Source organism: Rhinoderma darwinii, chromosome 2 (genome assembly GCF_050947455.1).
Source record: "Rhinoderma darwinii isolate aRhiDar2 chromosome 2, aRhiDar2.hap1, whole genome shotgun sequence".
NCBI lineage: Eukaryota > Metazoa > Chordata > Amphibia > Anura > Rhinodermatidae > Rhinoderma > Rhinoderma darwinii.
The window spans coordinates 123,297,535-123,322,507 of record NC_134688.1 but is presented as its reverse complement, the minus strand read 5'-3'; the positions used below and the strand labels follow the sequence as shown (position 1 = coordinate 123,322,507).

At 44.7% G+C, this 24,973-nt stretch overlaps 1 protein-coding gene across 2 annotated transcripts in view; it reads left to right on the top strand.

Annotated features, from left to right (window-relative positions):
• LRRC63 (leucine rich repeat containing 63) overlaps nucleotides 1-24,973 on the top strand; it is a 117,686-nt gene that overhangs the window by 62,709 nt on the left and 30,004 nt on the right. For both annotated transcript variants that reach the window (XM_075850229.1, XM_075850231.1), the window contains exons 3-4: nucleotides 580-654; nucleotides 8,738-8,863. In XM_075850229.1, coding sequence (XP_075706344.1) covers nucleotides 8,740-8,863 — 124 coding nt within the window. In that variant the 5' untranslated portion in view covers nucleotides 580-654; nucleotides 8,738-8,739. The remainder of the gene's footprint in view (nucleotides 1-579; nucleotides 655-8,737; nucleotides 8,864-24,973) is intronic.

The following is a 24,973-nucleotide window of genomic DNA, read 5'->3' as shown; positions in this document are numbered from 1 at the left end:
CGCGCATATGTCATCCTTATGACACGCGGTTTTGATGTTTAGAAAATGAAATGAAGGAGGTGGTTTTATTTTTCCCTTCATTTCTTAAACAACCATTGTGCGAATCACGCGAAGCACACAGAAGTGCGTCCGTGTGCTGCGCGTGATTTTCACGCACCCATTGACTTCAATGGGTGCGTGATGCGCAAAAAATGCTAAAGTATAGGACATGCAGTGAGTTTCACGCAGCGGACACACACTGCGTGAAAAACACGGAATGTCTGAATTGCCCCATTGACTTACATAGGTCCGTGCGATGCGCGGGATTTTCACGCTCGTATCACGGACATGAAACACGTTTGTGTACATAAGGCCTCAAGTCTATGGGGATCCGTGAAAACGGGTCCCACACGGGTAACAAATGGACGTTTTTCACGTCCGAGTTTCCCCACGTTTATATTGATTCTTCAAGCTGCAAATCAACTTACTCAGAATCCTTGTTGAGGTCCATACACTTACATTCTTATTTTTTTTTTTTATTACATTTTGTTAGAACTCCTGTGTTCAGACGCAATGTAATTTAGTATTTCTGTATTTTAGGCGATTATATTTGATGAAGTGTGACAAGCAAGTGCAGCGCTGTGATACAGGGAGGTGAAGTGACTACATGAGAAGGTAATAACGTTTATTATTCTCAAGATACAGAGGACATAAATATGCAAGAAATATGGAACCAGTTTCACATACAAATAATCGAGATCTTCCAGCCGCTTTACTGAAGTACAGTAACTGCGCATAGGACAGTTGGGGGCTCAGTCATTCATATTTTTAATTCTTCTTACCATGAAGCTAATATTTCAGGCATAATAAAAGGAATCATTCTCTATAACAGCAGTGCTCACAATCCACTTGCATTTGTTGGACTATTGTGCTGAGTGCCTGCTGGATGCAAGATACAGGGGAGCTGGCATGCATAGTACGATATATATATACAATATATGAAGGGTCTTTATTACTGAATTGGGCCTATCAGTACAGAGGAAGTGTTTTTTTTTTTATAATAAGAGGGAAGTAAAGTTATTATAAAATAAATTAATGTTGTGAGACTTTGGCTCCACCTACCATTGAAAAAACACCTTTTCCTATATACTGAGAGATCTTCGTTTAAAGAAAAACAGTACATGTCGTCTATTGGAATAAACACACTGGGGTGCTATTTCTTTAAGTTATTCCTTCCAGTAAGGAAAAAGTTCATGCTTTGTATTGTAATGACATTTTTACAATACGGTTCAGAAGTTGTTTTGCTCGCAATTACATAGTTTTTTCCACCTTGGACATTTATGATATTTCCTCAGGATATGCCATAAATTTATAAAAGCTTTAGGATACTTTTTACCCACATTTTCTTGCTGAATACTTCTTGTCCTTAAGGCCTCGTATTAAACTGCAAATCAGCAGTTACTCATTTCCTTTTTCAGAGGCGTAGCTAGGTTCTCCAGCACCCGGGGAAAAGATTCAGTTTGGCGCCCCCCCCCCCAACCTCTTTCCCGACATCTCCCTCCCCCTCGACATGTTTGTTTTCCCTACCAATCAATGAGGTGTCATTTTTTTCACATTTTTTTGAATGTAGCTCGAGCATAAAGCCATTTGTACATTTTACAAGCAATATAGTTCTATATACAACACCAGAACCAAGCTCATTACATATATACAGCACCAGATCCAAGCTCAGTATATATATACAGCACCAGAACCAAGCTCAGTGCATGAATACAGCACCAGAACCAAGATCGGTACATATATACAGCACCAGAACAAAGCTCAGTACATATATACAGCACCAGAATCAAGCTCAGTACATGAATACAGCACCAGACCAAGATCAGTACATATATACAGCTCCAGAACCAAGCTCATTACCGGAGGCTCTACCGCTGTGATAAACCAAGGTCTCTCAGTTCAAGGATTCTGTCCCTTTCAGTTTGTGACAAGTGGTGATAACTGGCAAGTCGACAAACAGGAGGCATTGCACAATCATCCCACACCACTTGATCCGATTTTCGAGGTTTCATGTGGCTAAAAAAACTTTGCTTTCAATCTGGCTTTTATGCCCCCCACATGGCACAGATTAGATCGAGGTGCTTGAGAATGTAATAATTTAGAGGTCTTAGCGACACCTTCTACTTCCTCGATTTGCATAACCGGGTTGCCCTTCTTGGTGTTGTAATTTCAATGTTGAGGAGTGTACATAAATATTAGAGATGATAGATAGATAGATAGATAGATAGATAGATCTTTTGATAAAAGTTTTAGGAAACTTTTTGCCCACATTTTCTTGCTGAATACTTCTTGTCCTTAAAGGGTTATTCCCAAGTTGATAAATGTAGCTAGGAAGCTTCCCCATGAAAAGTTAATAAGTTTTCTAATTACCTGTCCGTCGTCCAGCGATGTCGTTTTCATGGGATTCTTGATTGAAGTTCACGTCGGTCCCTCTTTGTATCCTGCTCGTTGCCTAGGTTCCCGGCCACCGCCATTTACCTTTAGCAGTGGCCGCGCATGCGTAATGACATCCTCTGCGTCCTGAGCAGAGGATGTCATTTACTCGTGAACGCGCATCTCGGCACATCTCGGCGTATGCGCAGGAGATGCCGAGGAAGACACCCGTCGCGTGGAGAAGTCTGCGCTCCAGTAAAGGTAAGTGTGTGTGTGTATGTGTGTGTTTGTGTATATCTGTGTGTTTGTGTATATGTGTGTGTGTTTGTGCATATGTGTATATGTTTGTGTGTATATGTTTGTGTGTGTTTTTGTATATGTGTGTGTTTGTGTATATATGGGTGTGTTTGTGTATATATGGGTGTGTTTGTGTATATGTTTGTGTGTTTATGTGTGTTTGTGTATATATGGGTGTGTTTGTGTACATGTGTTTGTGTATATGTTTGTGTGTATATGTGTGTGTTTGTGTATATGTTTGTGTGTATATGTGTGTGTGTGTTTATGTGTGTGCGTTTGTGTATATATGGGTGTGTTTGTGCATATGTGTATATGTTTGTGTGTATGTTTGTGTGTGTTTTTGCATATGTGTGTGTTTATGTATATGTGGGTGTGTTTGTGTATATATGGGTGTGTTTGTGTATATATGGGTGTGTTTGTGTGTTTGTGTGTGTGTGTGTGTGTGTGTGTTTGCATATGTGTGTGTTTGTATATGTGTTTGTGTGTGTGTTTGTGTATATATGGGTGTGTTTGTGTACATGTGTTTGTGTATATGTTTGTGTGTATATGTGTGTGTTTGTGTATATGTTTGTGTAAATATGTGTGTGTTTGTGTGTTTATGTGTGTGTTTGTGTATATATGGGTGTGTTTGTGTATATGTTTGTGTGTATATGTTTGTGTGTGTGTTTTAGTATATGTGTGTGTATGTGTGTTTATGTGTGTGTGTTTGTGTATATATGGGTGTGTTTGTGTACATGTGTTTGTGTATATGTGTGTGTTTGTGTATATGTTTGTGTGTATGTGTGTGTGTGTGTGTTTATGTGTGTGTTTGTGTATTTATGTGTGTGTTTGTGCATATGTGTATATGTTTGTGTGTATATGTTTGTGTGTGTTTTTGTATATGTGGGTGTTTGTGTATATGTGGGGGTGTTTGTGTATATGTGGGTGTGTTTGTGTATATGTGGGTGTGTTTGTGTATATGTTTGTGTGTATATGTTTGTGTGTGTGTTTGTGTATGTTTGTGTATATATGGGTCTGTTTGTGTATATGTTTGTGTGTATGTGTGTGTGTGTGTGTTTGTGTATATGTTTGTGTGTATATGTGTGTTTGTGTGTTTATGTGTGTGTTTGTGTAATATATGGATGTGTGTTTATATGTGTTTGTGTATATGTTTGTGTGTGGTTGTTTGTGTGTGTGTAGGGGAGTATAAGTATTGTTCACATTGATAACTTTTTTTTTATGTTGTTGCAGATTTTGATGTACCGATTGGACTACGTCTTCGATTCTTTGGACTACTGCGTAGATCGACGTTTTTTGCAAATTTTAATAAAATGGTTAACGAGGGTTTTGTTGGGGATTTCTTATTTCAATAAAAAAAAATTGTATTTGTGGTTTTTTTTCAAACTTTATTAGTGCCTAGATAATGGCAGTTGGCTGATTGACAGCGTCCATTATTAAGGCGGTACTTAGTGTAGCCGGTGCAGAGGCTAGCACTAACCACCCATTATTACCCCGGTACCCACCACCACCAGGGGTGCCGGGAAGAGCTTGGTACGATCCAGTACCCGACCATCTGTTGTGATGGTCGGGCACTGGGGCGGCCGCAGGCTGGTATTATGAGGTTGGGAAGGGCCAAAAACAGTGGACCTTCCCACCCTTGTAATGCTAGGCTGCTGCTGCTGTGTTGTATCGGGCTGGTTATAAAAAAGGGGGGGACCCCCACGTCGTTTTTTAAAAAAATTTAACAATACACGTTGGGTCCCCCACATTTTTAATAACCAGCCATATACAAGGCCGCAGCAGCCTGGCATTACACGGGTGGGAGGGGCCACTGGTTTAGTACATTCCCAGGCTAATAACACTGTGTTGTTTGTGGCTGATTATGATAAATTGGGTGGAACCCCATGTCTTTTTAATAAAAATAATAAATAAATAATAAAAAAAAATGACGTGGGGGTCCCCCCCACTTTTATAACCAGCCAGATACAACACAGCAGCAGCAGCCTAGCATTACAAGGGTGGGAAGGTCCACTGTTTTTGGCCCTTCCCAGCCTCATAATACCAGCCTGCGTCCGCCCCAGAGCCCGACCATCACAACAGATGGTCGGGTACTGGATCGTACCTGGCTCTTCCCGGCACCCATGGTGGTGGTGGGTACCAGGATAATAATGGTGGTTAGTGTTAGCCTCTGCACGGGCTAACACTAAGCCTCGCCTTAGTAATGGACGTTGTCACTCAGACCGCGGCCATTACTAAAGGGGTAGTAATAAAACTTGAATAGAAAAGACAAAGATATAGATAAAATATTTTATTGAAATAAAGCACCCCCAACACAACCCTCATTAACTATTTTATTGTAGAAAAAAAAATGTCATCTACGTAGTCCTCGAAACAGACGTAGTCCAAACACCAAACCTGTAAAAAAAAAATATATAAAAAAAAAGAAATAAAACATGTCGTAGGCTTAGTTTCAGTTTCATGTGTGATACTGACTGTTATACCATTATTATTATTATACCATGTATAGAAGCCTGCCGCCAAGTTGACTTAGATACAAGGCGCCAACAGACAGCATCATGCCATACAGACATATATACAAACAAACATACATACAAACATACATATATACAAGCATGCACATATATGCACATATATACATGCAAACATACATACATGCAAACATACATACTAACATGCACATATATACATACATGACAACATACATACATACATACATACATACATAAATGACAACATACATACATGACAACATACATACATGACATACATGCAAACATACATACTAACATGCACATATATACATACATGACAACATACATACATACATACATACATACATGCAAACATACATACTAACATGCATATATATATATATATATATACATACATACATGACAACATACATACATGACAACATACATACATGACAACATACATACATACATGCATACATACATACATACATACATGCAAACATACATACTTACATGCACATATATACATACATACATACATACATGACAACATACATACATACATGACAACATACATACATGACTACATACATACATATATGCAAACATACATACATGCAAACATACATACTAACATGCACATATATACATACATGACAACATACATGACAACATACATACATACATACATACATACATGACAACATACATACATGACAACATACATGCATACATGCAAACAAACATACATACTAACATGCACATATATACTAACATGCACATATATACATACATGGAAACATACACACATACATGCACATATATACATACATGACAACTTACATGACAGCATACATACATGCAAACATACATACAAGCAACCATACATAAAAACATACATGCACACATATACATACATGACAACATACATGCACATATACACATACATGACAACATACATACATACATACTTGCAAACATACATACTAACATGCACATATATACATACATGCAAACATACATACATGCAAACATATATACAAGCAAGCATACATACAAACATACATGCACACATATACATACATGCCAACATACATGCAAGCATACATACATGCAAACATACATGCACATATACACATACATACATGAAAACATACATACATACATACATGCACATATACACATACATGACAACATACATACATACATACATACATGCAAACATACATACATGCACATATACACATACATACATACATACATGCCAACATACATACATACATGCAAACATACATACTAACATACACATATATACCAACATGCACATATATACTAACATGCACATATATACATACATGCCAACAGACATACATGCCAACATACATACATACATACATACATACATATACACATGACAACATACATACATGGCAACATACATACATACATACATACATACACATATACACATACAGACATACATACATACATACATAAATAAACTCACCTAAGACGTTCCCACCAAGATCTGAACGGTCCCGTCACTTCTCTTCTAATGCTCCCATTCACAATAACAGAGCGGTGGGCGCAGATGACGTAATCACGTGTGCCTGACATGATTACGTCATCTGCGCCACAACGCATTGTTACTATGAATGCGAGCGGCGCCAAGAAGAAGGAAGATGGCAAGTGACGGGACCTTTCAGAGCTCCGTAGGGACGTCTTAGGTGAGTTTATTTTTTTAATATATTTTTTGTTGTTCGCCGGGTGCTGATGCAGCACCGGTGCGGTGGCTACAGATATTACATGTAGTGAGAGGGTGGGGGAGGGAAAAGTTGGTTGCCAAAACGGGGTGAATGTAGTGTAGTGCAGTGTAGTGTCGTTGACAGTCACGGTAAGTTCGTCTGAACCGGGCTTACCATGCCCGCTTGAGACTAACATTCTCCCGATGTTGCTAGAACTACAGTATCTAGCAACCTCGGGAGCGCGCACACTGCAGAGCGGAGCAGCTTGATTGACATCGAGCCGCTCACGCCCCTTTTTTTAAAAGATAACCAGCACTTGCTGAGTTATCAAGTGTAAAACAAAGGTACTTAGGAAATTAATTTGTAAACATTTTTAACAGCAAATGTTTTAAAATTCATTTCCTGCTTAGAATGTCTAAAAAAAAAAAATTTGAGTCAACTTGGGAATAACCCTTTAAAGCCTCGTATTAAGCAGAAAATCAGCTGTTGCTTATTTCCTGTTCAGCTATTATTAGTGCATTATCTGCACACATTAAGGTTTGGTTCCCACAGTTCAGATTTGCTGCAGATTTTGCATGCTTTTTTTTTTTTTAGCAAAAACCAGGAACGCAACCTAAACAGAAGAAATACGGTATATAAAGAAAGGCCTTATAGGTCTCCTCTCCTGGATCCAATTCTAGTTTTTAGCTAAAAAAAACCGCATGCAAAATCCGCAGCAAATCTGCACAGTGGGAACCCAAACTAAGGGTCAGCTCACACAGAGTTTTTGGACGCAGAAAACTGCATCGGAATCAGCACAAAAAATAGCCGAAATCAGAAAAAGGCAGTTTCTTTCCTGGGCCGCTCGCGGGGAAAAAAAAAGCGTCATGTCCTTTCTTGCTGCGGTTCCGACTCTGACCTCAATGGCCTCGGGTGGAAAATGCTGTGAGAGCCGTGGCAAAAAAAGCACACGCAGGTCAAAAATATTTCTGCCTACAAAAAACTCCATGTGAACTAGGCCTAAGATGCTTGCAGACCCCCCCCCCCCCCGGCACACACACTCCGCCCCATTCACTTGCTTTATATCTTTTCTCGGTGTTGTATTGTAGCTTATCTGTATAGAATTGTAGTTGAGTTTAGCATAGTATCTAAAGCCTTATTTACATATTTTTCAGATCATCGACAAATGATTGATGGTTTAAAAAAATTATTCTATGTATCTGATGGATATTTAACATCAGTACAATCATCGGGGAGTAGTTTCCTCTCCCAGATGGGCAGCATCATCATTGCCTTGCGGCAGCTCTCACGGGTGCCATGCACTAGTCATTCTAGATGCTACTAGCGACATTTACATTGTCGACATTGACGTTCTTCTATGTACTGTAGGCATCTATCTTGTGATCTTTTTGGGTATTTACACTAGGCAGTTATCGTTACATTCATTCAGAATAAAACTAATTGTAACAATAGTTTCTAACTAGAACCAGGCTTTTATATGAAGATTACACAAGACTTCATAGCTTGCGAGAAATAAAAACTAGTGATTTTGTTGATTAATATAAACTTTACCAAACATGCCAACTTTTTGCTTGTTTATCTATTATTGATGTTTTAAATTACATGTTAAAATGTATTATATGTGCTATGCTCAGTATTAATCTGCCTTTGATAAGTGACTTGTCACAGCCAGATTTTAAAATAAAGATGAAGTAACTTCTGATATTAATAACCGGAATAGTATGTTCACATGTATGTGGATGGATGCCATAAACGCGTGATCAGAATGAGAACATATTTTTAGAATATTTTGCATTTCTTTCTCCTTAGTCATGGAGCTTCCGTGTTTGCCACTGACAAGTATTTTAGAACCACCAAAGCTCTTGCGCAGACCTCTTCCTCCTAAAATTCTACCTGCACTCAGTGGAAAACGGCCAAACTCAAGCCAAGAAAGAGGTAATATGTAATCTTCTAGAAACACTTAAAATCTGAACATTTAGGTGAGGCTAAAATTCACCCCAAAATGCTTTTTACCCCATGCCACACACACATGGGTGTAACTATTGGGGCCAAATAGCAAAGACTAGAACGGTGCTTACTTAGTTTTGGCCATCATTTAACCTTCACTTTAACCCAGCTGGGCTCCTACTACATTAGTAATGGAAAGAGATAAAAAATGGTGACACGATCATCTCTTTAGTGTGAAAACCCAGAAGAACTCCCCATATCTCTGCTTCCTGGACCCCTGTGAGTGTGACATACAGATCATTTGTATTCTTAAAGGGGAAACCTGGATTTTTTTTTGTATCTTACTGTATAGCAAAGGAACCAAACAAAGCCAGTCCAAAGGAGAAATATAAATGCACTTTAATCCTGTCGAAATTTGGCCATACACATTAGATAAATATCAGTGGATCAAATCGTTTTTTGGCTCCCAAACGAGTGCTTTTTAGAATACATTTTTTCAAAAAGGGTGAAAGTTTCCACTTGATCAGTTGTCTTGTTAAAATGGGCAACAAGTAACATATAGGATTAAATTAGATCACACATACCCAATACGTGGCTCGCCAAGCCATTCTATATAACTTAAAAGGGACAGTGTCATGATTTTTTTTTTTTATTAATTTATGTGTTTTTATTTAATAAAATATTATATTGACTTGATTTATTTTTTCGCACGCAATGTTTTTTTTTTATTAACCCTTTCTTACTGTACTGGGGGCTGCCATGTTTTATTTCATCTGTGTATGTGTCTCTTAACGACATATGCGCAGATGGAATATGGCAGCACTGTGCATAGGACACAATGAACAGCTCCCGTTCATTGCATCTGCTGTGTGTGTGTGTGCGTCCGCGGCGGAGCTGTATGTGTGCGTGTGGCCGCGGCGGAGCTGTGTGTGCGTGCATCCGCTGCGTAGCTGTGTGTGTGCGGCCAGCCGCGGCGGATCTGTGTGTGTGGGCGCGGTGGAGCTGTGTGTGCGCGTGCGGGCGCGGTGGAGCTGTGTGTGAGTGCGGGCGCGGTGGAGCTGTGTGTGTGCGTGCAAGCGCGGCGTAGCTGTGTGCGTGCGCGGCTTAGCTGTGTGCGTGAGTGCGGGCGCGGCAGAGCTGTGTGTGTGTACGTGCGGGCGCGTTGGAGCTGTGTGTGCGTGCGGGCGTGGCGGAGCTGTGTGCGCGTGCGTGCGGGAGTGGCGGAGCTGTGTGCGTGCGTGTGCGGCAGAGCTGTGCGTGCGGGCGCGGGGGAGCTGTGTGTGCGTTCGTGCAGTCGCGGCGGAGCAGTGTGCGGGCGGAGCTGCGTGTGCGGGCGCAGCGGAGCTGTGCGTCTGTGCGGGCGCAGCGGAGCTGTGCATGTGTGCGGGCGGAGCTGTGCGTGTGTGCGGACGCAGCGGAGCTCTGCGTGTGCGGACGCAGCAGAGCTCTGTGTGTGCGGGCGCAGCGGAGCTCTGCGTGTGTGCGGGCGCAGCGGGGCTCTGCGTGTGTGCGGGCGCTGCGGAGCAGTGTGTGACGGTGCAGCGGAGCTGTGTGTGTGCGGGCCCAGCGGAGCGCTGTGTGTGTGTGTGTGTGTGTGCGCGCGCGCGGGCGCAGTGGAGCTGTGTGTGTGCTCGCGCAGCGCACACGCACACGCACACAAATCCCCCCAAACATGCAACTGTGCCACACACAATCCCACACTCACGTTTTTTTTGTGTGCGCATAATTAGGACTCCCATTGACTATGGCAACATTTGGCACGTTTTACGTGCACAGGAATTGACTCGACGTGTCTTTAATTAAGCAACGCGTTTTTAAAAACGCGTGTGTAAAAAAGCGCTTTGTATGTACTAACAGCGCACTTTACCAATTATGTAAATGAAAAGCGTAAACAAGTGTTTTTTGATGCAGTTTTTGGCGTGTAAAATACACACCGTGTGAACCTGTCAACTGAAAAGTCATTCACTTCACTTTCATCATTCTTAGGGTATGTGCACACACAAAATCAAAACGTTTGAAAATACGGTGCTGTTTTCAAGGGAAAACTGCTCCTGATTTTAAGACGGTTTTTTAGCAACTCCACGTCGGAACAGAACGCTGTATTTCCCATTGTAATCAATGGGCAGATGTTTGGAGGCGTTCTGCTTCCGATTTTTACGACCCGAAAAACGGCCGAAAATAAGCCGGGTGAACATAGCGTTAGGGCATGTGCATACGTAGTTTTTCAGCCATTTTTGGGCCGTAGATGTCCCGAAAAACGGCAGAAAAATTGGAAGCAGAACGCCTACAAACATCTGCCCATTGATTTCAATGGGAAATACTGCGTTCTGTTCTGACGGGGCGTTTTTTTACACCACATTTTCAAAAAACGGCACGTGAAAAGACGCCCGTGAAAAAGAAGTGCATATCACTTTTTGGGACGTTTTTGGAGGCATTTTTCATTCACTCTATAGAAAAACAGCTCCAAAAACTGCCGTAAAAAACGTAAGTTTGATTAAAAAACGGTTGAAAATCTTATTTTCAGACGTTTTTTTAGTAAGCGTGTGAACATTCCCTTAGCCTTTGGCAGGGGCGTAACTAGGAAAGACTGGGCCCCATAGCAAACTCTTAACCGCCCCCCCCCCCGGGTGCCACAAGCAGCCCCCCTTATAAATAGTGCCCCCCTGTAGAATGTGCCATACAGCCTCCCTATAGACAGTGCTATATAGCCCCGCCTATAAACAGTGTCACACCCCTAGTGGCGTAACTACCGCGGTAGCAGCTGTAACGGCTGCTATGGGGCCCGCGGCTTGAGGGGGCCCGTGCAGACAGCCGACACGCCCCCCCCCCCCCCGTTATGGCTGCTACAGTAGCAGTGCCGCTACTATGGGGCCCGCGGTGCTAGCGACAGCCAAATACATGCACTAGCGCTGAATGGCCGGGCATGCCCAACCATCCGGCGCTTTACAATGACGCTGATTACCTAGCGGCGCGATGACGTCATTGCGCCGCTTCCATGCTTGAAAGGCCCTGATTTGCCCCACCAGTCAGCGTCATTGGACGATGCTCGTTCAACTCCTGCAGACCCGCTCAGAAGAGAGCAGATCTGCATCGCCAGCGAACAGGAACGGTATCATGTGAGTATGTCAAGTTTTTGTTTTTTTCTCTCATAAAAATGTTAATGCCATTATCTATAGTGGGGGCTCTATCTACATGGGGGGTCGTCTATATGTGGGACACTATATACAGGGGGTCTATATGTGGGGCACTACTTACAGGGGTTGTCTGGATGTGGGGCACAATCTACAGGGGGGGTCTATATGTGGGGATGTGGGCCACTATTGTAATGACAGGGTAGGGAGACAGACAGGTGAGCCCTAATCTACCTGCCACTCAGTCCCTGCCTACTTGCAACGACCCGTCCTAAGCGACGGGGTACAACTGGGCGACGGTCCCTACGCTCAGTAAGTGCAAGACAGACAAAACAGACAAGGGTACACAGAAGCTAGGGGAAACGGGGCAGCTGCCCACGGAGACACCGTGAGCAACAAGAGTAGTGAACGAGCCGAGTCAAACCAGGAGAGTATATACACTATATACAGGGTGGTCTATATGTAGGGATGTGGGCCACTATATACAGGGGCGGTCTGTATGTGGGGCACAATCTACAGGGGGGTTCTATATGTGGGGATGTGGGCCACTATATAAAGGGGGGTCTATATGTGGGCCACTATATACAGGGGGATCTATATGTGGGGCACTATCTACAGGGTTGTCTATATGTGGGTCACTATATACAGGGGTGGGTTACCTGTGGGGTACTAGCAACAGGGTGGCTATATTTAGGGCACTGTCTACAGAGGTGGGCTATACATGGATGACTACCTATAGGGGAAGCTATATGTAGGGCAGCACGGTGGCTATAGGGGCACTATCTACAGTGGGCACGGTGTATGTGTGACAGTGTATGGTACTATTATAATCAGGGACACAGTGTATGGTGCTGTTATAGTTAGTGGTGCACTGTATGGTGCTTTATTATATTTAGAGGTATTAAGAATTTTAACTTAGTTTATAGGTGCAGAAATGTTTTAAAAGTGAGAAGCTGAAGACATCTGAGTGGAAAACTGCAGAAATGGGTCATGGCCGGTAGAAATCCATCATAGATGTCTGGACCGGAGGGAGATGAAAAGAACTAGAATCTGAGACGTCACCGGTGAGTCACTTAATGTAAATGTTTATGCTGCCTCTAATCAGCACTGTAGTCACTGTATGATCTGCAGTGAGATGATGGGTGGTATGATTTTTTTTTTGTGAAACAGCATCTCCCAGCATATTCTTACCATTGTTCGGGCCATGCTGGGAGCTGTAGTTTTACGCCGTACAAACCTATACGGCAGGGGTTGCACTAAATTGAGCTGCATTTATCCTTGTGTTGTATATATGTACTGATCTTGGTTCTGATGCTGTATGTAAGTACTGAGCTTGGTTCTGGTGCTGTATATACGTATGAGATTGGTTTTGTTTCTGTGTATATATGTACTGAGCTTTGTTCTGGGGATGTATTTATGTACTGAGGTTTGTTCTGGTGCTGTATATAGGTACTGAGCTTTGTTCTGGTGCTGTATATATGTCAGAGCTTGGTTCCAGTGCTGTATTTATGTACTGAGCTTGGTTCTGGTGCTGTCTATATGTACTTAGCTTGGTTCTAGTGCTGTCTATATGTACTGAGCTTGGTTGTGGTACTGTATATATGTCAGATCTTGGTTCTGGATCTGTAGTTATAAAGGATATATCTATAATAACAAAATTGCAGGGCAGATGGAATTGTTCTCAATTCATTGTATATTTAATGGGAATCTATCAGGTAGTTTTAACCCCTTGAACCGCCACCGTGCGGTAATACATGACCTGACAATATTTCCAAACATTCCCTTGTATGTTTTTTTCAGATGCAGCAAAATCCTTAAAATCCACTTTTAAAACGGCGAACACTATATGCTATTTACTCATTAGAGGGTCATGGGGCGGTGCCGCTATCCTGAAGAGTCACATAGTCTGGCCTCCTAACCAACCTTTCCATGTTTGAGTGACATCTCCCGTGCTTATACAACTTTCTCGGATGCGCCATTGCCTTGTGGCACTATAAACAGGGGGGGGGGCTGTGTGACACTATACACAAAGGGGGGCTGTGTGGCACTATACACAAGGGGGAGCTGTGTGGCACTATACACAAAGGAGGCTGTGTGGCACTATACACAAAGGGGGCTGTGTGGCACTATACACAAAGGTGGCTGTGTGGCACTATACACAAAGGGGGCTGTGTGGCACTATACACAAAGGGGGCTGTGTGGCACTATACACAAAGGGGGCTGTGTGGCACTATACAAAAGGGGGCTGTGTGGCACTATACACAAGGGGGAGCTGTGTGGCACTATACACAAGGGGGCTGTGTGGCACTATACACAAAGGGGGGCTGTGTGGTACTATACACAAGGGGGAGCTGTGTGGCACTATAGACAAGGGGGAGCTATGCGGCACTATACACATGGGGGAACTGTATGGCACTATTTACAAGGGGGGGGGATGTGGCTCTATCTACAGGGGGCTGAGTGTGGCGTAATCTACAGGGGTCTGTGTGTGGCACTTTCTACTAATGGGGGGCTGAGCGGCACTTTCTACTAAGGGGGGGGGTGTCTGTGTGGCACTATATACAGTGGGAGCTGTATAGCTCTAGATACAGTGGGGGCTTTATGCCAATATCTACAGGGGGCTGTATGGCACTATCTACAAGGGGGAGGTGGGTGAGCTATCTACAAATGGGGTGTGACACTGTCTATAGGCCGGGCTATATAGCACTGTCTACAGGGGGGCTGTATGGCACATTCTACAGGGGGCCCTATTTATAAGGGGGGCTGCTTGTGACATGCGGGGGTCCCCGGACAAGAGTTTGCTATGGGGCCCAGTCTTTCCTAGTTACGCCCCTGCAAACCCCATTTGTAGATAGCGCCACCACCTCCCGCTTGTAGATAGTGCCATCCATACAGCCCCCTGCAGATATCGCCATAAAGCCCCCACTGTATATAGTGCCACACAGCCCCCCTCCCTTGTATATAGTGCCACTCAGCCCCCCATTAGTAGATAGTGACACACACAGACCACTGTAGATTGCGCCACACTCAGCCGCCTGTAGATAGAGCCACAGCCCTCCCCCTTGTAAATAGTGCCATACAGTTCCCACATGTGTATAGTGCCACACAGCTCCCCCTTGTGTATAGTGCCACACAACCCCCCCCCCTGTGTATAGTGCCACAAGGCAATGGTGCATCAGAGAAACTTGTATCAGCCATGAAGATGTTACGCAAACATGGAAAGGTGGGTTAGGAAGCAGGACTATGTGACTCTTCAGGATAGCGGCACTGCCCCATGACCCTCTAATGAGTAATTAGCATATAGTGTGCGCCGTTTTAAAAGTGGATTTGAAAGATTTTGCTGCATCTGAAAAAAACATACAAGGGAATGTTTGGAAATATTGTCAGGTCATGTATCACCGCATGGTGGCGGTTCAAGGGGTTAAAACTACCTGACAGATTCCCATTAAATATACAATGAATTGAGAACAATTCCATCTGCCCTGCAATTTTATTATTATAAATATATCCTATATAATTACAGATCCAGACATATATACAGTACCACAACCAAGCTCAGTACATAAATACAGCACTAGAACCAAGCTCTGACATATATACAGCACCAGAACAAACCTTAGTACATAAATACAGCAACAGAACCAACCTCAGTACATAAATACAGAACTAGAAACAAGCTCAGTACATATATACAGCACCGGAATCAAGCTCAGTACATATATACATCCCAGAACCAAACTCATTACATATATACAGTACCAAAACCAATCTCACACGTGTATATACAGCACTAAAACAAAGCTCAGTACTTACAAACAGCATCAGAACCATGATCAGTACATAAATACAACACCAGAACCAAGCTCAGTACTTACATACAGCATCAGAACCAAGATTAATACATATGTACAGCACCAGAACAAATACAGCTCAATTTAGTGCAACCCCTGCCGTATAGGTTTGTACGGCGTAAAACTACAGCTCCCAGCATGGCCCGAACAATAGTCAAGATATGCTGGGAGATGCCATTTCACCAAAAAAAATCATACCACCATCATCTCGCTGCAGATCATACACTGACTACATTACTGATTAGAGGCAGAATAAACACTTACATTAAGTGACGTCTCAGATTCTAGTTCTTTTCTTCTCCCTCCGGTCCAGACCTCTAAGATGGATTTCTACTGACCATGACCCATTTCTGCAGTTTTCCACTCAGATGTCTTCAGCTTCTCACTTTTAAAACATTTCTGCACATATAACTGAAGTTAAAATTCTCAACACCTCTAAATATAATAAAGCACCATACACTGCACCTCTAACTATAATAGCGCCATACACTGTGTCCCTGATTATAATAGTACCATACACTGTCACACACACACACCGTGCCCCCTGTAGATTGTGCCCCCATAGCCCCATGTAGATAGTGACCCCCATAGAGCCTCTGTAGATAGTGCCCACATATGGACTCCAGAGCTGCAAGGCAATAGTGCTAACCACTGAGCCACCGTGCTGCCCTACATATACAGTGAAGGAAATAAGTATTTGATCCCTTGCTGATTTTGTAAGTTTGCCCACTGTCAAAGACATGAACAGTCTAGAATTTTTAGGCTAGGTTAATTTTACCAGTGAGAGATAGATTATATTAAAAAAAAAAAAAGAAAATCACATTGTCAAAATTATATATATTTATTTGCATTGTGCACAGAGAAATAAGTATTTGATCCCCTACCAACCATTAAAAGTTCAGCCTCCTCCAGACCAGTTACACGCTCCAAATCAACTTGGTGCCTGCATTAAAGACAGCTGTCTTACATGGTCACCTGTATAAAAGACTCCTGTCCACAGACTCAATTAATCAGTCTGACTCTAACCTCTACAACATGAGCAAGACCAAAGAGCTTTCTAAGGATGTCAGGGACAAGATCATAGACCTGCACAAGGCTGGAATGGGCTACAAAACCATAAGTAAGACGCTGGGTGAGAAGGAGACAACTGTTGGTGCAATAGTAAGAAAATGGAAGACATACAAAATGACTGTCAATCGACATCGATCTGGGGCTCCATGCAAAATCTCACCTCGTGGGGTAACCTTGATCCTGAGGAAGGTGAGAGCTCAGCCGAAAACTACACGGGGGGGAACTTGTTAATGATCTCAAGGCAGCTGGGACCACAGTCACCAAGAAAACCATTGGTAACACATTACGCCGTAATGGATTAAAATCCTGCAGTGCCCGCAAGGTCCCCCTGCTCAAGAAGGCACATGTACAGGCCCGTCTGAAGTTTGCAAATGAACATCTGGATGATTCTGAGAGTGATTGGGAGAAGGTACTGTGGTCAGATGAGACTAAAATTGAGCTCTTTTCGCATTAACTCAACTCGCCGTGTTTGGAGGAAGAGAAATTCTGCCTATGACCCAAAGAACACCGTCCCCACTGTCAAGCATGGAGGTGGAAACATTATGTTTTGGGGGTGTTTCTCTGCTAAGGGCACAGGACTACTTCATTGCATCAATGGGAGAATGGATGGAGCCATGTACCGTCAAATCCTGAGTGACAACCTCCTTCCCTCCACCAGGACATTAAAAATGGCTCATGACTGGGTCTTCCAGCACGACAATGACCCGAAACATACAGCCAAGGCAACAAAGGAGTGGCTCAAAAAGAAGCACATTACGGTCATGGAGTGGCCTAGTCTCCAGACCTTAATCCCATCGAAAAAACTTATGGAGGGAGCTGAAGATCCGAGTTGCCAAGCGACAGCCTCGAAATCTTAATGATTTACAGATGATCTGCAAAGAGGAGTGGGCCCAAATTCCATCTAACATGTGTGCAAACCTCATCATCAACTACAAAAAACATCTGACTGCTGTGCTTGCCAACAAGGGTTTTTCCACCAAGTATTAAGTCTTGTTTGCCAAAGGGATCAAATACTTATTTCTCTGTGCACAATGCAAATAAATATATATAATTTTGACTATGTGATTTTCAGTTTGTTTTTTTATATAATCTATCTCTCACTGGTAAAATTAACCTAGCCTAAAAATTCTAGACTGTTCATGTCTTCGACAGTGGGCAAACTTACAAAATCACCAAGGGATCAAATACTTATTTCCTTCACTGTAGCTTCCCCTATAGATAGTACTCCACATATAGCCCACCTCTGTAGATAGTGTCTCACATATAGCTCCCCCTGTATATAGTGTCTCACATATAGCCCACCCCTGTAGACAGTGCCCTACATATAGCCACCCTTTAGCTAGTGCCCCACAGGTAACCCACCACTGTATATAGTGTCCCACATATAGCCCACCCCTATAGAAAGTTCCCTAAAAAAAATAGCTCCCCTATAGATAGTGCTCTACATATAGCCCACCCCTGTATAGTGTCTCACATATAGCTCCCCCTGTATATATTGCCCCACATATATACCCCCCTGTAGATAGTGCCCCACATCCCCACATGTAGACCCCCTGTAGATAGTGGCCCATATATAGACCCCCCTGGATATAGTGGCCCACATCCCCACATATAGTCCCCCCTGTAGATAGTGGCCCTAATCCCCACATATAGACCCCCCTGTAGATAGTGGTCCACATATAGACCACCCCCGTATATAGTGGTCCATATAGACCCCCTTTATATAGTGGCCCACATCCCCACATATAGACCCCCCTGTATATAGTGGCCCACATAGAGACCCCGTCTGTAGATAGTGCCCCACATATAGACCCCCCTGTATATAGCTGCCCACATATAGACGACCTCCCTTTAGAGCCCCCACTATAGATAATGCCACTCACAGTTTTATTTGGAAAAACTTTACATACTCACATGATCCTGTTCCCACGCAGTCCGATGGAATGCAGACCTGCTCTCTTCTGAGCAGGTCTTCTGGAGCTGATAGCGTCGTTGAAAGGCGCTGATTGGCGGGGCAAGTAATTTTGCCCCGCCAATCAGCGTCATTGTAAGGCGCTGAATGGTCGGAAACATGCACGGCCATTCAGAGCTAATGCATGTATTTGGCTGTGGCTAGCACCGCGGCCCCCTCCGGTGCTAGCGACGCCTACGAGCATGAGAGGGCTCGGCGGCGCGGGCCCCGTAGTAGCGGCGCTACCGCTGTAGCAGCCATAACGGCTGCTAGCGGCGCCATCGGGCATATGGGGGGCGTGTCGGCTGGCGGCACAGGCCCCCTCAATCCGCGGGCCCCGTAGCAGCCGCTACGACTGCTACCGTGGCAGTTACGCCACTGTCTTTTGGTGTGTCCTATCGTTTCAGCCAGCTGCCATTTGTACAATCACTCCCAAAATGGCAGCCGGACAATGCTTAGCAATTTGAAGACACCTTTGCCTGGCTTCTAGCCAAAAATAGGGAGGGGGCGAGATTCCCTCACGCTGTGTGCCAGGTTACTTTGCCTTATTCACCTTGCTGTAATTCTGGGAAGTGCTCCATTTTGTGGCCAACATAGAAAATACATGTCAAATTATTATTTCATTTTTAATACTTTCCACCATGTGGAAAAAGAAATACAACAAAAAAACTTAAAAAATATAATAGAAATAAGTAACTTACTTAAAAAAAAAAGGTTAATTCACTACACATTCCCTTTAATGAAAAATGTGTATGTTCCATATGGTCTCTCAAGCATTAACCTTTGTACATTGTAATACTCTGCTGTATATTTATAAATAGCACTAGTTGCTGGCTACTTAATTCTATTCATTACTATATATATCCTTAAATCTTTTCCCTCTCCCTTTTGAACTATATATATTGGGACCAGAGCGACAGAGAAACTTCTTCAGAAGAGTAGGGTCACTGAGGTTCTCTTCTCCTTGTGTCCGCCTTCCGCTTCATGCGGTCCACCACCAGCAGGATGGAGGATCGAGTCTGCTGCCAGATCTGCAGAAAGTCCCCAAAAGCCGTGTCAGCAGCTGGCACCTCGGACGTAACAGAGACCGGGAGAGGAATTTGTGGGTGTTGGCCATAGACAATAAAGAACTGTGTCTTCTGTGTGGACTCGCTGGTGTGATTATTGTAAGAGAACTCCGCCCACGGAAGTAACTGCACCCAGTCATCATGCTGCTTGGAGATGAAGTGGCGTGGGTAGTTCTCCAAGATCTGATTGATCCTCTCGTCCTGACCATTGGACTGAGGATGGTAGGCCGAGGAAAAGTCCAACTTTATACCTAGGAGCAGGGGCGTAGCTAAAGGCTCATGGGCCCCGATGCAAAAGTTCTTATTGGGCCCCCCCCCGCAAACTTCTCATGGCCGACGGTCCGCAGCTTTCAGCTGCATCGCTGGGTCTCCTAAGTGACCCAACAATGCAGCAGTAGCAGCCAGGGGCGTCACTAAGGACTTAAAATGTCAGGGGAAATAGCCCAATACATATGTGTCCCCCCCAAAAAATTTTATGTGTGTATAGGAGACAGCATAGCATATCTATAGCACTACAGCCCTATAAACTATGGATAGGATTAGATACATTGGCTCAGCAGACAGTATCACACATGATAGGATTAGATACAGTGGCTGAGCAGACAGTATCACACATGATAGGATTAGATACGGTGGCTGAGCAGACAGTATCACACATGATAGGATTAGATACAATGACTCAGTAGACAGTATCACACATGATAGGATTAGATACAGTGGCTCAGCAGACAGCATCACACATGATAGGATTAGATACAGTGGCTGAGCAGACAGTATCACACATGATAGGATTAGATACAGTGGCTCAGCAGACAGTATCACACATGATAGGATTAGATACAGTGGCTCAGCAGACAGTATCACACATGATAGGATTAGATACAGTGGCTCAGCAGACAGTATCACACATGATAGGATTAGATACAGTGGCTGAGCAGACAGTATCACACATGATAGGATTAGATGCAGTGGCCCAGCAGACAGTATCACACATGATAGGATTAGATACAGTGGCTCAGCAGACAGTAGCACACATTATAGGATTAGATACAGTGGCTCAGCAGGCAGTATCACACATGATAGGATTAGATACAGTGGCTCAGCAGACAGTATCACACATGATTGGATTAGATACAGTGGCTCAGAAGGTAGTATCACACATGATAGGATTAGATACAGTGGCCCAGCAGACAGTATCACACATGATAGGATTAGATATAGGGCCCAGCTCGCTGACATTGCGGCTCCAGCGCTGGACCCAGGAAAGGTAAGAATAATAATTGTGCTTCTTTATGTGTTACTTGTGTGTTTGTGTTTTTTTACAGGTTCGGTTGTTGGACTACGTCGGATTCGAGGACTACTTCAATGACGGCGTTTTTTTATTCTCAATAAAATGGTTAACGGGGGTTGTGTTTTTTTATTTCAATAAAATATTTTTTCTATGTGCTTGTATCTTTTTAAACTTTATTATCACCGCCTTAGTAATGGCCGCTGGCTGATTAACAACCTCCATTACTAAGGCGGGGCTTAATGTTAGCCGGTGCAGAGGCCAACACTAACCCCCATTATTACCCCGGTACCCACCGCCACCAGGGGTACTGGGAAGAGCCGGGTACCATCCAGTACCTGTCCATCTGTAGTGACGGTCAAGCACCGGGGCGGCCGCAGGCTGGTAGTAGTAGGCTGGGGAAGGCCAAAAACAGTGGCACCTACCACCCTGGTAATGCTGCCTGCTGCTGCTGTGTTGTATCTGGCTGGTTATGAAAATTGGGGGGGACCCCACATCGTTCTTTCCAATTATTTTTTTTTTTTTTAAATGACGTGGGGTCCCCCCCATTTTTCATAACCAGCCAGATACAATAAAGCAGCAGCAGCCTAGCATTACCAGGGTGGGAAGGGCCACTGTTTTTGGCCTTTCCCCTCCTGATAATACCAGCCTGTGGCCACCCCAGTGGCCGACCATCACTACAGATGGTCAAGTACTGCATGGTACCCGGCTCTTCCCAGCACCCCTGGTGGCGGTGGGTACCGGGATAATAAAGGGGGTTAGTGTTAGCCGCTGCACCGGCTAACACTAAGCCCCGCCTTAGCAATGGACGCTGTCAATCAGCCGGCGGCCATTACTAAGGCGGTAGTAATATAGTTTAAAAAAACACAAAGACATAGAAAAAATATTTTATTGAAATAAAAAAAAAACACACAACCCTCATTAACCATTTTAATGATAATAAAAAAAAAAAAGCCGTCATCGAAGTAGTCCTGGAATCCGACGTAGTCCAACGACCGAACCTGTAAGAAAACACACAAAAAAACGATTAGTAACACGTGTTAGGCTTTGATACAGGGCCCATGTGTGATACTGTCTGTTGGACCCTGTATCTGAGCCTATCACAAGGTAGGCTTAGATACAGGGTCCAGCAGACAGTAATCTTATACAGTATAAGATTACTGTGTGCTGGGGCCCTGTATCTAAACCTACAGTGTGGTAGGCTTATATACAGGGCCCATCAAACAGGATCACACATAGGCCATGTATCTAAGCCTACCATGTGATTGGCCTACATCGTAGGCTTAAAGAGGTTGTCCAGTCCCTAAACATTGATGGCCTATCCTTAGGGTAGGCCATCAATAGCTGATGTGTCCAGGGTCCGTCTCCCGGGACCCGCGAATCAGGTGTTTTGAAGGGGCCGCAGCACTCGTACGAGAGCTGCTTCCCCTTCATTTCACTACTCGCTCACACTGTGAATCGCCAACACCGATTCACAGTGTGACCGTAATGAAGGGTAGCAGCTCTCGTACGAGTGCTGCGGCCCCTTCAAAACAGCTGATTGGCGGGTCCCGGGAGTCGGACCCCGCCTGTCAGGGCTACTAATCTTACCTTCCTCTTCAGCCGTGGCGGTAGGTCTGTCCTCTCGATGTTGTGCGCTGCGCACAGCGTGGTGACGTCAGGACCTCCGCTGCGATCCGGAACCAGGAAGGTAAGTACAGTCTGTTACTATAGTAACAGGGGCCTGAGGCCCGAGTTACTATAGTAACTTTTTATTGACGTGGTGCGGGGGGCTGTGGGCCCCCCTGGCTTCGGTGCTCGGTTGCAATTGCGACCGCTGCGACCCCTATAGCTACGCCAGTGGATAGATATAGATGGATGTATGGATGGATGGATGATAGATAGATAGATAGATAGATGGATAGATGGATATACTTTGTCTGTTACGCTAAACAGTCAGCCCTGACGTGTGACTGCTTAGCATGACAGACATACACAGTGAAGGGGTTAATAGCTGCATTACTAGCAGCTACTTACATACATTGGTGTGGGGTCAGAGAGCAGCAGGAGTCAGCATTCATGGGAGGAGCCAGCACACACACGATCTTCTTGCTGTAGCCATTCCTTTCCCTCTGCACAGGCCACAAGGAAGAGGGAAACAGCTAGAAACGAGCTGATTGGCTGGACAGCACAGTGGGCGGGCAAGAGTCTTCCCCCTCCGTGCAATGACTATTTCACCGCTGAGCTGCCACTAATGCTTCAAAATACATTGCTGGGTCTCTTTTGTACCCCAGCAGGGACCCAGCAATGTAGAGGAATCATTGTAGCACTACTGTGCTACTGTGGTGAGGGGGGCCTGCGGCCCCCCTGGCTGGGGGCCCGGTCGCAGTTGCGACCGCTGTGACCCCTATAGCTACGCCACTGCCTAGGAGTCCGCAGAGGGCTCTCCAGAACTTCGAGGTGAACTGAACCCCCCGATCAGACACAATATGCTTCGGCAAGCCGTGCAGGCGGAAGATGTGTTGGATGAACAGCTTGGCCAGCAGAGGAGCAGAAGGAAGACCGGTCAGAGGAACGAAGTGGGCCATCTTAGAAAATCGATCCAGCGCCACCCAGACAGTACTGCTGTAATGACGGGGAAGGGAGACAGACAGGTGAGCCCTAATCTACCCGCCACTCAGTCCCTGCCTACTTGCAACGGCCCGTCCTAGGCGACGGCGTACAACTGGGCGACGGTCCCTACGCTCAATAAGTGCACGACAGACAAACAGACAAGGGTACACAGAAGCTAAGGGAAATGGGGCAGTTGCCCACGGCAACACTGTGAGCAACAAGAGTAGTGAACGAGCCGAGTCAAACCAGGAGTGTACGAGGTACCAAACGCAGAGCAGGAGAGTAGTCAGTAAACCAGGTTCAATATGAAGCAGGGACAAATAGTTCAAGCAGCAGCAGCAGAGCCAGGAAACAGGAGAATCACAGGCAAAGGAGGAGCAGGAAGTGAAGGTATAAATAGACAGAGAGCGGGAGCTAGCTCCGTCTGGCCAGGCTGTGATAGGCTCTCCCACTCCTCAGCCTCCCAGCCTGATTGGTAGAAGGAGGGGTCACTCGATCAGACTTAGGAGCAGGTGCAGACTGACTAACCACGGGCGTCGACACAGAAGCTGTGTCTGGCAGATCCTGTACAACTGTATCCGGCAGAGAGAGGCAGGTCAGTAATAAAGTCCATAGCTATATGCTGCCTGGGAGCATTGGGCACAGGCAATGGCTGGAGCAGAACAGCAGGTCTGGAGTGAGCGACCTTGTTAGCTGCACATACTGAACAGGAAGAAACAAAGTCCATAATGTCTTTGGGCAGCGTGGGCCCCCAGAAATTACGAGCAATCAGATCCCGGGTCTTACGGGTCCCCGCGTGACCTGCCAGTCTAGAGGAGTGTCCCCAGCGGAGGATACTTCCACGGTCAGCCAGGCGCACAAAAGTCCTCCCTAGAGGAATGTCCCCAACTTGCAGGGGATTGACAGAGACAATGCAAGACGGATCAATAATGTTCTGTGGAATCTCCATGGTGTCTTCTGTCTCGAAAAACCTGGACAAGGCATCGGCCCTCACATTCTTGTCGTCCGGGCGATAATGGAGCTCAAACTGGAACCCGGTAAAGAACAGTGACCAACTGACCTGACGAGGGTTTAGCCATTGGGCCGTCTGAAGATAGGTGAGGTGCTTATGGTCTGTAAAAATCAGGATGGGATGAGCTGCGCCCTC